This window comes from Cyanistes caeruleus, chromosome 1, assembly GCF_971803275.1.
Source record: "Cyanistes caeruleus chromosome 1, bCyaCae1.hap1.1, whole genome shotgun sequence".
NCBI lineage: Eukaryota > Metazoa > Chordata > Aves > Passeriformes > Paridae > Cyanistes > Cyanistes caeruleus.
The window spans coordinates 96,631,585-96,645,025 of record NC_141701.1 but is presented as its reverse complement, the minus strand read 5'-3'; the positions used below and the strand labels follow the sequence as shown (position 1 = coordinate 96,645,025).

The 13,441-nt window shown below is 38.9% G+C and overlaps 1 protein-coding gene across 1 annotated transcript in view; it reads right to left on the bottom strand.

The window, feature by feature from the left end:
* Nucleotides 1-13,441, bottom strand: part of ADCY1 (adenylate cyclase 1) — a 141,474-nt gene that overhangs the window by 59,048 nt on the left and 68,985 nt on the right. Inside the window, exon 4 of the mRNA XM_086843586.1 lies at nt 3,630-3,741. Within this exon, the coding sequence (XP_086699712.1) occupies nt 3,630-3,741 (112 nt within the window). The remainder of the gene's footprint in view (nt 1-3,629; nt 3,742-13,441) is intronic.

Sequence of the window (13,441 nt, the reverse complement as noted above, 5' to 3'; positions counted from 1 at the left end):
GTTGAAATATGCAAAGTAAAAACTGTTAAATGCTAAGAAGGCAATCAGGGAAGGATACTAAATTAAAATGGAAAAAAATAAAAATAGACTCAGCCTGACAAAGCCTGGAGGTATACATAACTGTAAATGGAAGGAACAGGAGATGGTGTATACCAGTCTACCTCATAGATGAGATACCAAAAGTGGCATGAAGAAATAAGAACTTTAATTCAAAATATCAAAACCCTCTTCTAGAGATGTCCTTTGAAAAGCACCTAAAATTCTTTCATCCTTGTCAGCTTGTAAATGAAAAGTCTTAGAAGCCCAAGATGCAGAAAGATGGATGCTGAAAGGGAAATATCTGAATCTCTAAAGACAAATAATTAATTCTCCATGTAGTTTAGATGCAGGAAGTGTGTGAGAAAAAAAAAAATCTACCAAAGAAAAGAGCAATTAGAGAAAATAGAAACTTTTCTAAAAATCAAACCTGTTTCATTAAAATTCAGGATGCTGTAGAACTGCCTCCTTTTTTCTATTAAAATGACATATTACCAGTAAAATATTTGGGACATGTCTAAACTGCCTCAAAACATAATAGAACTTTGACCATGATAGCATCATGCAAATGATTATATCTCATTAAAATCTGTCACTCTTACAAGTAAGCTGAAGAGCGACAAACTGAAAGCCAGCTGTAGTATCAAAGGTTGATTGCAAGGCATCTGAAGACCTCATTCAAAGATCAGTTGTTTGAAGCATTTATTGGAGCATCTATTGATGTAATGTCTATCAGCAGGGCCAAATCTTAAGACTGCACAAAGCTACTCTTGTTTAATGGAAGGAAACCAAAGAAATTCATAATAGCAGCCAGAACGAAGTAAACTAAGTCTGAGCAGCAGATAAAATGCGATAGAAGTTAATCCTTTTTAGTTGAGTTATTCATGGGCCTTATGAGAAACTTCATCAACTCTGTGTTCAGAAAGGTGGCTTGCTATTGTTGTGTCCCAAGGGAATCCTTGCATGGAGAAACCCAAAATGCTTGTATCAGGGTGCCTAAAGACAGTGACATTACAAAACTTGTAACCAGACATACAAATGAACCCTGAGGCATTTGTGTGTGGATTCTCTGATGTCTGTCTAGGATGAAGTCACACTCCTGCAAGGACACTAATAATGACACTCTTTTTGTTTATATTTTTGAAACTCACATTCCTTCAAAGTGATTGAAGCTGGCCTTAGGGCTCAAAAGTAACTGAGGAGACTGCAAAATCCTGTATGATTACTGAGGACTGTTCCTTGAGGAAACCAAATGGTAATACTGTGAAAAATGAAACGTAAATCATGCCAACATTTTCAGGGAGCATCTGAACAATGCTCTTAGTCATATAGTTTAGTTTTAGTAGCACTGCAATGAGCAGGGCTTTTGATTTGATGATCTCTATGGGTTCCTGACAGCTCAAGATATTTTATGATTTTAAGTACTGTATTCTGATCAAATCTTCCCTAGCACTCTTCTCAAACTTGGTGATTTGCAAGGTAAAATAACTTGTGCAAGGTAAGTTTTTAAAAAACACACTTCCTCTAGAGGTGAATAGACATGAAAGAACATGATAAAAGTACAAATTATTTCTAGGAGGGAGTAGTAAGATCAGGATTTTTTTTTCCCCCTCTCTACTAACTGAATGCTGAAGTACATTTTCAAAGGAATTGAATGACTTTATATTGAAACCTAAGGTTCACTTTCAGAATTCCCTGTCACAGTTGCAACTATAGCTGAAGCTATTGTGATTTAAAAAAAAAAAAGGTGTAGCATTTCAGAGAGTAAAACTTTGTGCCTTACCAAAAAAAACAACAAACAAAAACAAACTACCAAAAACCCACAAAACAAAAATCGTCTAAGGACAGAGCACATGGAAAGAGAGAAATAACTGATATAAAAAGCAAAAACCAGCTTCTAAATGTGAGAAGGACAAATTTTAGCAGAACTGTACTGTCAAAAAGCAAAGACCCATTATTTCTACAATGTGTCAATCTGCCCAAATGCCAAGATTCAACTTGAATAAATGTAAATACATGCTGCCTTATACTTATTACACTTTCTACAGTGGTGACAGGGATTCTTTTAAAGCATTATATTTTTAAGACAGGGCAATTGTTTCAAGAATAGTAATCATAAACTGCACCTTCCAGTTGACATTGCTTCCCAAGAAACAGCAGCACACAACAGGAACACTCACAGATTGCACTTTACTAAACAGAGGGATCCTACCTATCACTGTTAACACTCTTTAAAGTCTCTGCAATTTCCTCCTTAATCATTCTGAATACTCAAGCACAACACAGTTTTAAAATCAGCCCTGTCCTCTGTTTTGACCTAATAATGAATACCTAGAAGCTGCTTTAACCAAGAGATCAGAATCCTTCTGAAAAACTGTAATTCTCAGCAGAAGACACAATTACAAGTCTCCCTTAATCACATCACAAGGCACTAAGGAAAGCTTGTATATCTGTCCTTTATCACACCTCAGTGAAGCACAGTCTGAACTAGAAGTACCCCTAAGGAGCAAATCTTCCTCACATAGCTGAAAGAAACCATGAGATGTCTTTTTTGGTTGTTGTTATTGGTTTTTTATACTATTATTATTATTATTATTATTATTATTATTATTATTATTATTATTATTATTATTATTATTATTTTTATTTTTATTTTTATTTTTATTTTTATTTTTATTTTTATTTTTATTTTTATTTTTATTTTTATTTTTATTTTTATTTTTTAATTTGAAAAAGAATCCTTGCAGGCTGAATAGAAAAACTCAGGCTTTTTGCACAGAGTCTGAAGACAAAATAGCTAGACAGTCAAGGATCATAATTTATGTGGAAGAGTTCCTTCTCAGCAATGAAGGTTTTAAGGACCGCTGGCAAATAAGATAGATTTGATGAAGTTCTGCTTTGTTCAGGGGGAAAACACATTTTCAGCATCTTGTTAAATGTAATTTGAAACAAGATGTGTGACTTTTTCTGGCACAGCAATTCCTCTCATTTCCCATCAAATGGTTCTTGTCAAATACGGCTGCTTGGAGTTACAGGCAAGGAACATTTCTGCCATTTTCTCTTCCTTGGGGAATCTAGTACAATATAAGTGCAACACCAAAAACATAGGTATCAATGATGATATGGATCCTATTTTGCCTACAATAACCTCCCTCTGAAAAGCTACCATCATTTCTGTTTTAAGGAGTGTTCTCTCTCAGGAATGAATTTTACTCTCTAGCTTCCTATTATCACAGAAAATTTTATACCAGACTGTCAATATACATATTTTCCGTTGTTCTGAATCTTTTTTCAATGAAGGATAAAAATGTAAATATTGAAAAATTTTCTCTATTTTGTACAAACGAAACCAACGAAGAACACTGATAGACTGCATGAAGGGGGAAGAAAAGTATATTTTAAAATAGGACTTACGCTTCTTTCCTAAACAATTTAAAAAGATTGTTTTTCCTCTAGAATAAAAGATTGAAGCTTTAGAAATTCATGACATGTGGGGCTACATCAGTCTATTACAGATTTCTAACATGTGTAACTCATGCATCATTTTTCAGGAGGAAATGTATATTAAATTGAAATATCAGGGTTGTACTTACTGTAGCTAATTCATCAAATTTCCCAAAAAGCTCATTCAGCAGCTTCACCAACTCTTGGGCAGTGCACTGTGATGCCAAACTAGTGAACCCCACAATGTCTGCAAACAAAATACTGTAAAGAAAGAAAAAGACACAGATAAATCAGCAGAGGAGATATCTTCACATTCTTGTTACTCTCTTTCATAGCACAAATGTGGCCCAAAGCACTAACTCCATTAAGTCCTGAAATATTATCAATAAGTGCCAGTTGTAAAAAAAAATGCAGAAGATTCAGAAAAACAGTCATCAGTCTGGTGCTGTGAGCTGTTGTAGAGAACTCTCAGACACTTTCAATTGCTACAAATGTACCTGGCAGATGAGGCAAGCACCTCATTCATATGAGTACTGTAAGAGCATAGTGAATAATTCATTCTCTTTGCAGCAAGGACCTCCTCAGCTAAATTGGCTTCAGAGGTGGTTTTGTACTGATAGAGCTCCACGGCCAAACAGACAAACCTTGCATGAGGTTTACTATGTACTGAAGGAGAGGGGTTAATAACTTAAGTGCAGAAGCTCTGTGATGTGGTCTTACTGTAGCTCCCTGTGAGGAGCTAAATCTACAATGTCAAGCCAGTACTCTGCACTGTGCTGCCCACCTCAGGTAAGTGTCCAGCTTTCATCATTATTATCAAGGTTTTAATGTCCCCCAGTTTAATCTGCTTTAACAATCCCTGCTAGTCAGTGTTGATCAAGGGAGATAATTGAAATAAGTGCAGGTACCATCATGTCTGAGAGAATAAAAATTCTTGTGTAAATCAGAAAACTCAAAAGAGTATGGTGCTGTGATTCTTTCAACTCTTTAGATTCCTTCTGTTGGTACAAGCACAGAATCAGCTGCAGGAACACACTGCATTTTTCTCCAAGATCCAGACTAGAAATGTCAACTAATTTAGGAAAGCCCTAATAAACTGTCCCATGACATATAGCCTAGGAATACTTGACATAGTGTATAACTTAGGTTGTTAACTGTAAATTGAATTAAACATTATGCACTACCATTCACCTCAACAAAGCTTCACTCTTTAGATAAAAAAGCAATGCTAGAAAGGCAGGCCTAACAAGTCTACTGTTTTTCATCCTTCATAAGCAAGTCTCAATGCTCCTAATATGTTACAAAAAATGGTAAATGCAACTCCTGACTCAGACCCTGCTTCTATAATTTCATTTAATCCAGTTGTTTTAATCCCTTGTCCACCACAGCAGATAAATAGCATATCCCAGCTCAAAACCAGCTCATCCAAAGTTCAATCACTTTGGTCTACAAACAAAGCCTCTACGTTGTCATGTCAATCTTTGGGGCAGTGTCTCCACTCAGTACTCCTTGGAGCATGCATTATGAAAACATTGCTCAAGATGGCCCTGTCTCAAGGAAAAAAATAGTTATTATATTCCCATGCTGTTTAAACATAACAAAAAGGCTTCCTACAATAAAAAAAGTTAGCATTTAGTTAATTTTACTGATTCACATCTCTGCTATCATAAAAGTGAACCAGTCAGGTTACGGTTCAAGTAAAATGCATTAACAGACTTCAATAACACCAGCAAAGTGACCTGCATATTTACCCTGAAAGATCTACTTAATCTCTTAATTCTTTATTGACATCCTTGTTGTGTGATGGCCCTAGATTGGTCTTTCTGGAAATTCAAATTTCCTAAATTCCTTGAAGATTTTCAAAAGCACTTAAATGTGTATTAATGTCTTTCATACATTTTGCTTTAAGGATGTTTTTCTTTATGACCTAAATTCACATCAGAACTTCTACGGTTTAAAAATAAACAGAGGGGAAAATACAACAATTATAACTGTTGCAATGCAGTTTGTCATGTAGTTTCCTGGTTTTAATTCAATACTATCAATATGGAGGGGGAGTGTGGATGTCACTTCATAATAATAGCTTCTGATAGCCTCTCTGCCATTTACATCTCATATATTCTACACATTTTACATTTTGATTGGTTTTATTGTTCTATTTCCGTTTCAAATATGGCAGTGCACTTTTTTTTTTCACTGTCTAGCTGCACATACAGTAGCAGTCATATTTCCAGCAGCACTATCAATGCCCACTTGCAAAAAAAAACCCCATGGGGTGGGGAGTGGGTTAGGCCTTTAAGGTAATAACAATGTTATCTCTTTACCTAGGTCTTTAGCAATGAGGAACATCAGTATACACAGAAACCAGAGATGTTTTGTGTTTGTGAAAAATATGTCTTGACAGTTAACAGAGCAACCGTTATAATACTGACATGTATGAACACATCAAAACCTTTCTATTAGTGAAACATAGAAAATAGGAAACAGGTTCCTGCATAATCATTCAGTTAAGAAGAAAGTTACTTTACTTATGGGTACCTTAGTAGGTCAGTATGAGATTCTTGCTAATCCTTTAAACATTTAAAGAATAATTACTCCTCAGCACTTGATTCAAAACTCTGGTAACTGTACAAAATGTGAAGTCCATAAAAGCACCCACAATACAGAACTGAAAATGCCATTGCAAATCTAGGTAAAATATGTAATTATTATATGCTGAGAGACTGATGTTCAGTTATGCTTATGAAGTTTTTAATACTGCAGTTAACTACATGTATACATTTTAAAGCTAATGGAATAGGTTAGGTAATATGATTATTGTTACACTTCCTTTCTTTTTACAAAATTCCAAAGTCTTTTAATACAATATTCTTAAAATATGCAAAGTCTAACTCTCTTGTCTGGACATGGCACAGATGGAGAAATGCTGTGAGTAGAAGTTCTGCCTTTTAGTAATGAAAAATCTCCTCCATTTTACCAGCATGAAATGTTGCAATCACAGTAACTGCTGCACTTTGTTTGAAAGTAGGCTGAAATGCCAGTGACCAAACCTGGCTTTGCAGTGACAATGGTAGGAAACAGCCAGTGGAGAAGCAGGGCATTTCCATACCCAAAGTGCAGCTGGCACTGCAAGCCTGCTGCTTCGATGATGGCAATGCTGAGGAGAGTGACCCTCCCACACGCACACACACAGCTCTACTATTCTAAAACATAGCAGTGAAACTCAACAGCTGGTTCATTTTATTTTAGTTGGTGAACTGACCAATATTATCTCTTCTACTTCTTCACCCATCTGTTTCCATCTATAGCCTCTTCCCATACTTGTACTACAAGTATTCTTGGGCAGCACCAACATGTACTCTCATTTACAACATCTAAAAGAAATTAGAGCAGCGTCTTAGTCTGTGATGTGGAGTCAAATTACCCAACTGTTGCAATAAACTTTTTTCCCTCTTATGTTCTGCTCAGGTTTTTGGAAAATAAAGGACAAACAGGCCTTTATGAGGAAAAGGCAGAGTCAGATACAGGGAATGAGAACAGAAAAGAGATCGGAATTCTCACTAAGGCCATGAAATCATAATGGTACTAAAGAGAGAAATTATAAGATATATGCTGTCAGAATTCCCATCATAAACCTGAACTGTTGCCAGGGCCAAATATATTCAAATATTCTCAGAGTCCAAGTGCCCACATCGGCACCGAAATTCCCTTTCGTCTGTTTTGGATATATTATTGATACAAAAGTACTGAAACCTTTAAATTAAAGCCATGTCTAAAATACTCAGAAAAGTTAAACCAAAGTAGCTACAGGAGTGACATCAGCATTAATGCACATTAATCACTGCTGCAGATACACTCATTCAAGAGCAGAATAGTCTTGCTTCACAGTAAATCAATCTGTAATTGCTATGGAGGTTCACATCCTCGGAGAGGATTAAACTGGAGTAAACTAGGGCTACATTATTTATGCATGAAAGACTCCTCATAATGGTATGGTATACAAATGAACACTTTATAATGATTGCCAAGTAATTTTATTTTTAAAAATGTTGGCATATATAGAAACAAGAAGTGAGAAGCTACCAATTAACAATTGTTTCTCTTAATGATCACTGAAGGATGTAACTGTCTCTTCTTTAATTCCACACAATTAAACAATTTTATTCCACAGAAATAATAATGCCATTGGGCACTTTGGTGAGAAACCAAAAAAAAAAAACTCAAAACCCTCCAATCTCCTTTAAACTACAACTATTAACGAAAGAAGAGAAATGAAAGTGGAAAGAAACTGGAAACAAAGGACACATGATCCTTCTGTCTGCTCAGCAGCATATCTTGCACATGATTCAGGCACTGTCCTTCCCTACAAGTGATGTGAATGTGTCGCTTAGGAAGGCTAGGTAGCTACTGCAGTGCTGCCTCATTGCCCAGGGGCTCAGCAATGCTCCACGAGCTTGCATGGCACAGAGATGAGACTGACTAGACTGTAGTTCTCCAGATTTTCTGCTTTCCCTCTTATAAAAATGAGGGTTAGTTCCCTATTTACCTCACTGCCATGACTTTTTAAATATGATAGTGACTTAGCAACTTCATCTGCGAGTTCCCTCAAAGCTCACAGATTAATTTACTCAGGTCCCATGGACTTGCGCATATTCAGGCTCTTTAGATGGTCTTGGGCCTGATCCTCCCCTGCAGTGGGATCAAGGTGTTCATTCTGTCAGCCCTGCATTTGTCTTTTTTGACCAGGGCAGCATGGCCAGAGCACTTGCTGTTAAAGAGTGAGGTGTAGAAGTTGTTGAGAACCTCAGCCTGTTTGTCCAGGGTAGCCATGTCTCCTATTTCCTATCGGAGAGAGTCCAAGTGATAACTAGGGATACCTAGTATTTCTTTTGCTTCCAACATATCTATAGAAGACCTTTCTGTTATCCTCAATATCCACAGCCAGACTCAATTCTATCAGGGCCTTGGCTTCCCTAACCTTGTCCCTAACTTCCTGTACAATTCCCCTGTTTCCTTCCCAGGCCACTTGTCCTCATTTCAGCTTCCTGAAAGCTTCTTTTTTTTTTGATCTGGGGTTGCTCAGCAGCTCCTTACCCATCCATGATGGCCTCCTAGCATTTTTGCCTGATTTTCCCCCTGTTGGATGCATTGTTCCTGAGCTTGGTAGAGGTGATACTTGAAATTCAGCCAGCATTCATGGGCCCCTCTGCCATCCAGGGCTCTATCCCATGGTTCTGTACTGAGAAGTCCTTGAAGAGGCCAAAGTCTGCCAGGGAAGTGAGCTTTCTGAGTACCCTCCTTACTGCCCTGAGGTTCTTGAAGCCCCCCATTTTATGATCATTGAAGCCAAGGCTGCATTGATACTGCATTCCCTACCAGCTCCTCCCTCTTGGTGAGCACTAGGTCCAGTATGGCACCTTCTTGTTGGCTCCTCAATTGCTTGTGTACAGAAATTGTTGTTAACAATGTGAGGAACCTCAGGGATTATGTCCTGCTGTGCTCTCCTTCCAACAGATATCAGTGTGGTTGAAACCTATGAGGACCAGGGCTGGAGAGCATGAGGCCACTTCTGTCTGCCTATAGAGGGCTTCATCCACACCATCCTCTTGACTGGGTGGCCTGTAGCAGACCCCCACTATAACATCCCCTTTCCCTGTCCTCCCCCTACTCTTCACCTACAAGCTCTTAGCTGGATCCTCATTCTTCCTTCCTCAGTCAGAGTTCCATACACTCCAGCTGGTTATTGGCATAGGAGCTACATCCCCGTCTCATGTCCCTTGCCTTTCTTTCCTAAAAAGCCTAAAACCTTTCATTTAAAAGCTCTAGTCACAGAAGCCATCCCCACCATGTCTCCATGATGCCCATGGTATCATATCCACCCCAGCCTGTGCACATACATCTATAGTTCCTCTTGTTTTCTTGCCACACTACGTGAATTTGTGTAGAGGCATCTGAGCCTGAACCCGGATAAAGCTGACTCGCTGGATGGAGTATCTGGAATGCTTTCACACTGCTCCAGGCATCCATTAGAGGTGCTGACACCTGAATGTCAGGACTGGAAGGGATAGGTGCCCCCCTCCCAGAATAATCAAATTTAAAGCTCCCTGCACTAGTCTGGCAAGTCTCTGACCCAAGATGGTTTTTCTCTTTGTCAGATGAACCCCATCATCCCCAAGTAAACCATGCCGGGCAAACTGAGTCCCATGGTCTGAGTAAGCAAAACCATGACTTACCAATCATACCATGATTTTATCAGTAAATTCACAGGATTAAAAAATTTGGCTAATCTGGTAAAAACTGAGATCACTTTGGTTTTTAGACAGACAAGCTGTTAGCAATCATAAAGTGCAACAACACATTAATATTCTAATTATATCCCGGGTGGAAAAATAATCAGTTGTTGAGCAGAACTTTCTCAAACTTCTGCTGTACACTTGATTTTAAAGCCTGTGTGATGCCATCATGTTTCAGAGCAATGCAGTCTTGGGTTAGAGACTTGCTTGCTCCTATTGCTGCCTGCTTGCCTACAAAAACTGAGAGAACATATTCTGCATGTTACTGAAGTGCAAGAGAGCAGCAGAACAAGACTAGTTAGAAATATTTCCTTCTGATTGCTTTATTTGAGATCCAAGGCACACTTTTTTCACTGGTTTTCTCCCTCAGGGTAGAATGGTTACTCTTTCTGTGACTTAAAATCTCCATTACTTCTCTGACACCTTCTGCTATTATTATAGGTAATAGCCACAATAACCACTTGTTGATACAGCTGCACATGGATTAGTATTGCCTTTCTTCCTCTGCACAACCACAGCAGGGATGAAAGTTTACTCTCCAGTCTTACTGCTCTTACTCTCATCTAGTAAAATAAGTGAAAAACTACTTGAGTGTTGAGGTTTTATATGTGTAATAGCATTTAGTTATAATTTTTTAAATCAAATTTTAATTGATACCTAGAATTTAGCTTAAATACTTCCTGCTAAAAACATGGCCTGTTTTGCATAATCACTTTCTACATTTTATTGGAAAATTAGTTTATTTTTGACAGAAAGCAACACATTTTTTTCATTAAAAATATTTTATACACAAGTAGTTTGTTTTACTTATCAATAAAACAAAATGATCTTAAAATAATCATAACCCAAACTTTTTGAAATATGCATAATCTGAAGAATGGGATTATGCAACTGCAAAAGACAACAATATTACAAATAAATTTCTTCAGGAGTTTAGTTTTCTATATATAATTTCTTGTTGCAGTATGCCTGTCCCTCTGATCTTAAGATACTTCCTTCTTTCTTAATGAAATGCATCTGTATTTCTGAAAACATAACTTTAAAAAAAAATATTGCAGAGACAATTCTTTCAAATAAAGCGTTACAAGGGATTACAGCTACAGTTACTTATGAAGGGCTCCTGCTAAACGCTACACACAGAAAACACATATAGACTAAAACATAAACTGAACTAAAATTAACATAAATTTTGTACAACTGCATTCCCCACAGACTACTGCAACAGAACACGTATGATAGATAATGTGTAAATGCAGATTTATAAGCACTGAAATGCAGTGTTTTTCTTTTGACTGTTCATTTCACTTCTTATTTACTAATGACACAGACAGGAGTTAGTGCACCATCTGCAAGTTTGTGAATGACACCTAGTTATGTGGCGTGGTCGACAACACAGGAGGGCAGGGATGCCATCCAAAGGGACCTGGATGGGCTAGAGGTGTGGGCCTGTGTGAGGCCCATGAAGTTCAACAAGGCCATGGGCAAGGCCCTGCACCTGGGTTGGGGCAATCTCAAACATGGATACAAATTGAGGCCAAAATAGATTAAGACCAGCACTGCAGAGGAGAGTTCATGGGTACTGATGGATGAAATATTGGACATGTGTCAGTGCTGTATGCTTGTGGCCCAAAAAGCCAAATGTATCCTGTTACACATAAAAGGAAATATGGCCAACAGGATTCTGTTCCTCCCATGAGACCCCACCTGGATTTTCAGCACAGGAAAGACATGGACTTGTTAGAGTGTGGTCGTTCAGCCTGGAGAAGAAAGAGCTCCAGCTAGCAGCCTTCCAGAGCCTAAACGGGTTCTCCAACAGAGCTGGAGATGCACTTCTTATCAGGGTCTCTACTGATAGGACAAGTGGGAATGGTTTTAAACTAAAACTGGGTAGATTTAGATTAGATGCAAGGAAGAAATTCTTCACTATGAGGGTGGAACAGGTTTCACAGAGAAGCTGTGGATACCCTATCTCTGGAAATATTCAAGCTCAGGCTGGTCAGGCTTTTGAGCAAACTTATGTAGTGAAAGATGAATGTGATTCAGACACAGAGACTTGGATTAGACGATCTTTAAAGGCTCCGTCCTACTCAAACCATTCTATGATTTCATTATTCCAATATTTAACGGAAGCTTCCTAAAGACTTTTTTTTAAAGCTACCTGGACTATTTGGTTCAAAACACCAACAGCTATTTCTAACTTGTTCTGGTATATAAATTCAGAACAAAAGCCAAGCAGCAGTACAGTGAATAAGTTCAGGAAAGGAAACAGTATTAATAGACATTTCTCCGTCACAGAGACACGCTGGCTCAGCACTGGCATACAAGTTACATGCAACATTATCTCATACTCCTTGACAATCTGAAACCTTTCTGTGTTAACAAGCCCAGAGTTATCACTCCAGGACCTTCTGTATTCCTGTTTTCTCCCCCCGTGATCCCTGCAGGCAGGCATAGCCAGCACCTATGCAGTGACTGCAAACCTCCTGCACCACAGCAGGAAGTAGCTGCACCTGCTAGAACCAAGAGCAGAGAGCCTGTGGCTTGGTTTAAGAGATTAAAGCTGCTTCCCAAGTGTGAGTATTGACACAGCAACTCTTTTCTATGTCACTCTATGGGGCATTCAGAAGAAGAAATCCTGCCAAGTTACACAAGAGATTTGACAGCTTGTAGGTAGTAAATGTTCACTTTTAAAAGTACTCGTTCATGTGCTTTGTGCACTTGAATAGTCCTGCTGTTTTCAATAGAGCCACTTGTATAAACAAGTACTCTGCAAAATAAGGAGGGGTTGTATGCTCTGTTTTTTATTTTCATTTGAGCCATTTGTTTAATTAAAGTACAACTTACAGTAAAATGATGTTTTAACGGCACATGCTGCTTCAGAAAGGAACCTGTAGGACCCTTTTTGCCTCAAAGGTCAAACATAAGGGAAGTTTATTAATAAATTTACGTATGACTCACTTCAAAAAAGTGCTCTCTAAAATTAAAGAGAACTGTTAAAACCCAGTTTTTTTTAATTTGTTAATAAACAAAGGGAGGCTGTATTTTTTACTGTCAAATTTTGCACTGACATTTGGTGAGGAGGGAAGAAGCTGCTCACGGAAATGATTTTTCTGAGAGAAGCTGCTAAGAGCCTCCTCTGTGCCTAGCTAAAACCAATAGCTGGCTAGCTCTGAGAATTGACAACCTATTAAACCATTAGAAGCTGGCACTGCCTCTGTGAGATTCGCATTTGAAAAACAATCACGTGGGAAATCGCTCACTTGGCTCATGGCTTTTGCAGAGGTAACTGTGCTGGTTGGACTGGCCCCACATGGCCCCTTGCAGCCCAGACGAGATTTTCTGCCCCCGAGGGGTGGTGAGCGGGCTGCTGAGCCCCTCACTGGGGAGTTCACCAGGCCCTGTCCCAGTGGGCAGCTGGGGCTCCTTCCCAGTGGGGCTGGGCTCCTTCCTGGCAGAGCCCACGGGTCCTTTTTCCAGCGGCACTGCCGGGCCATGCCAGCCAAGGGCTACATCAGCACCAGGAACAGCCACGCAGCCAGGACCAATGCTGAGAGTGGCCCTGCAGTCAGCACTGGAGGAGCAGTCGAGGGCCAAGAGTGACCATGGCATCTTGTACCGGGAGCAGCCACATGGCCAGAATCGGTGCAACCACGACAGCCGCAGGTGCC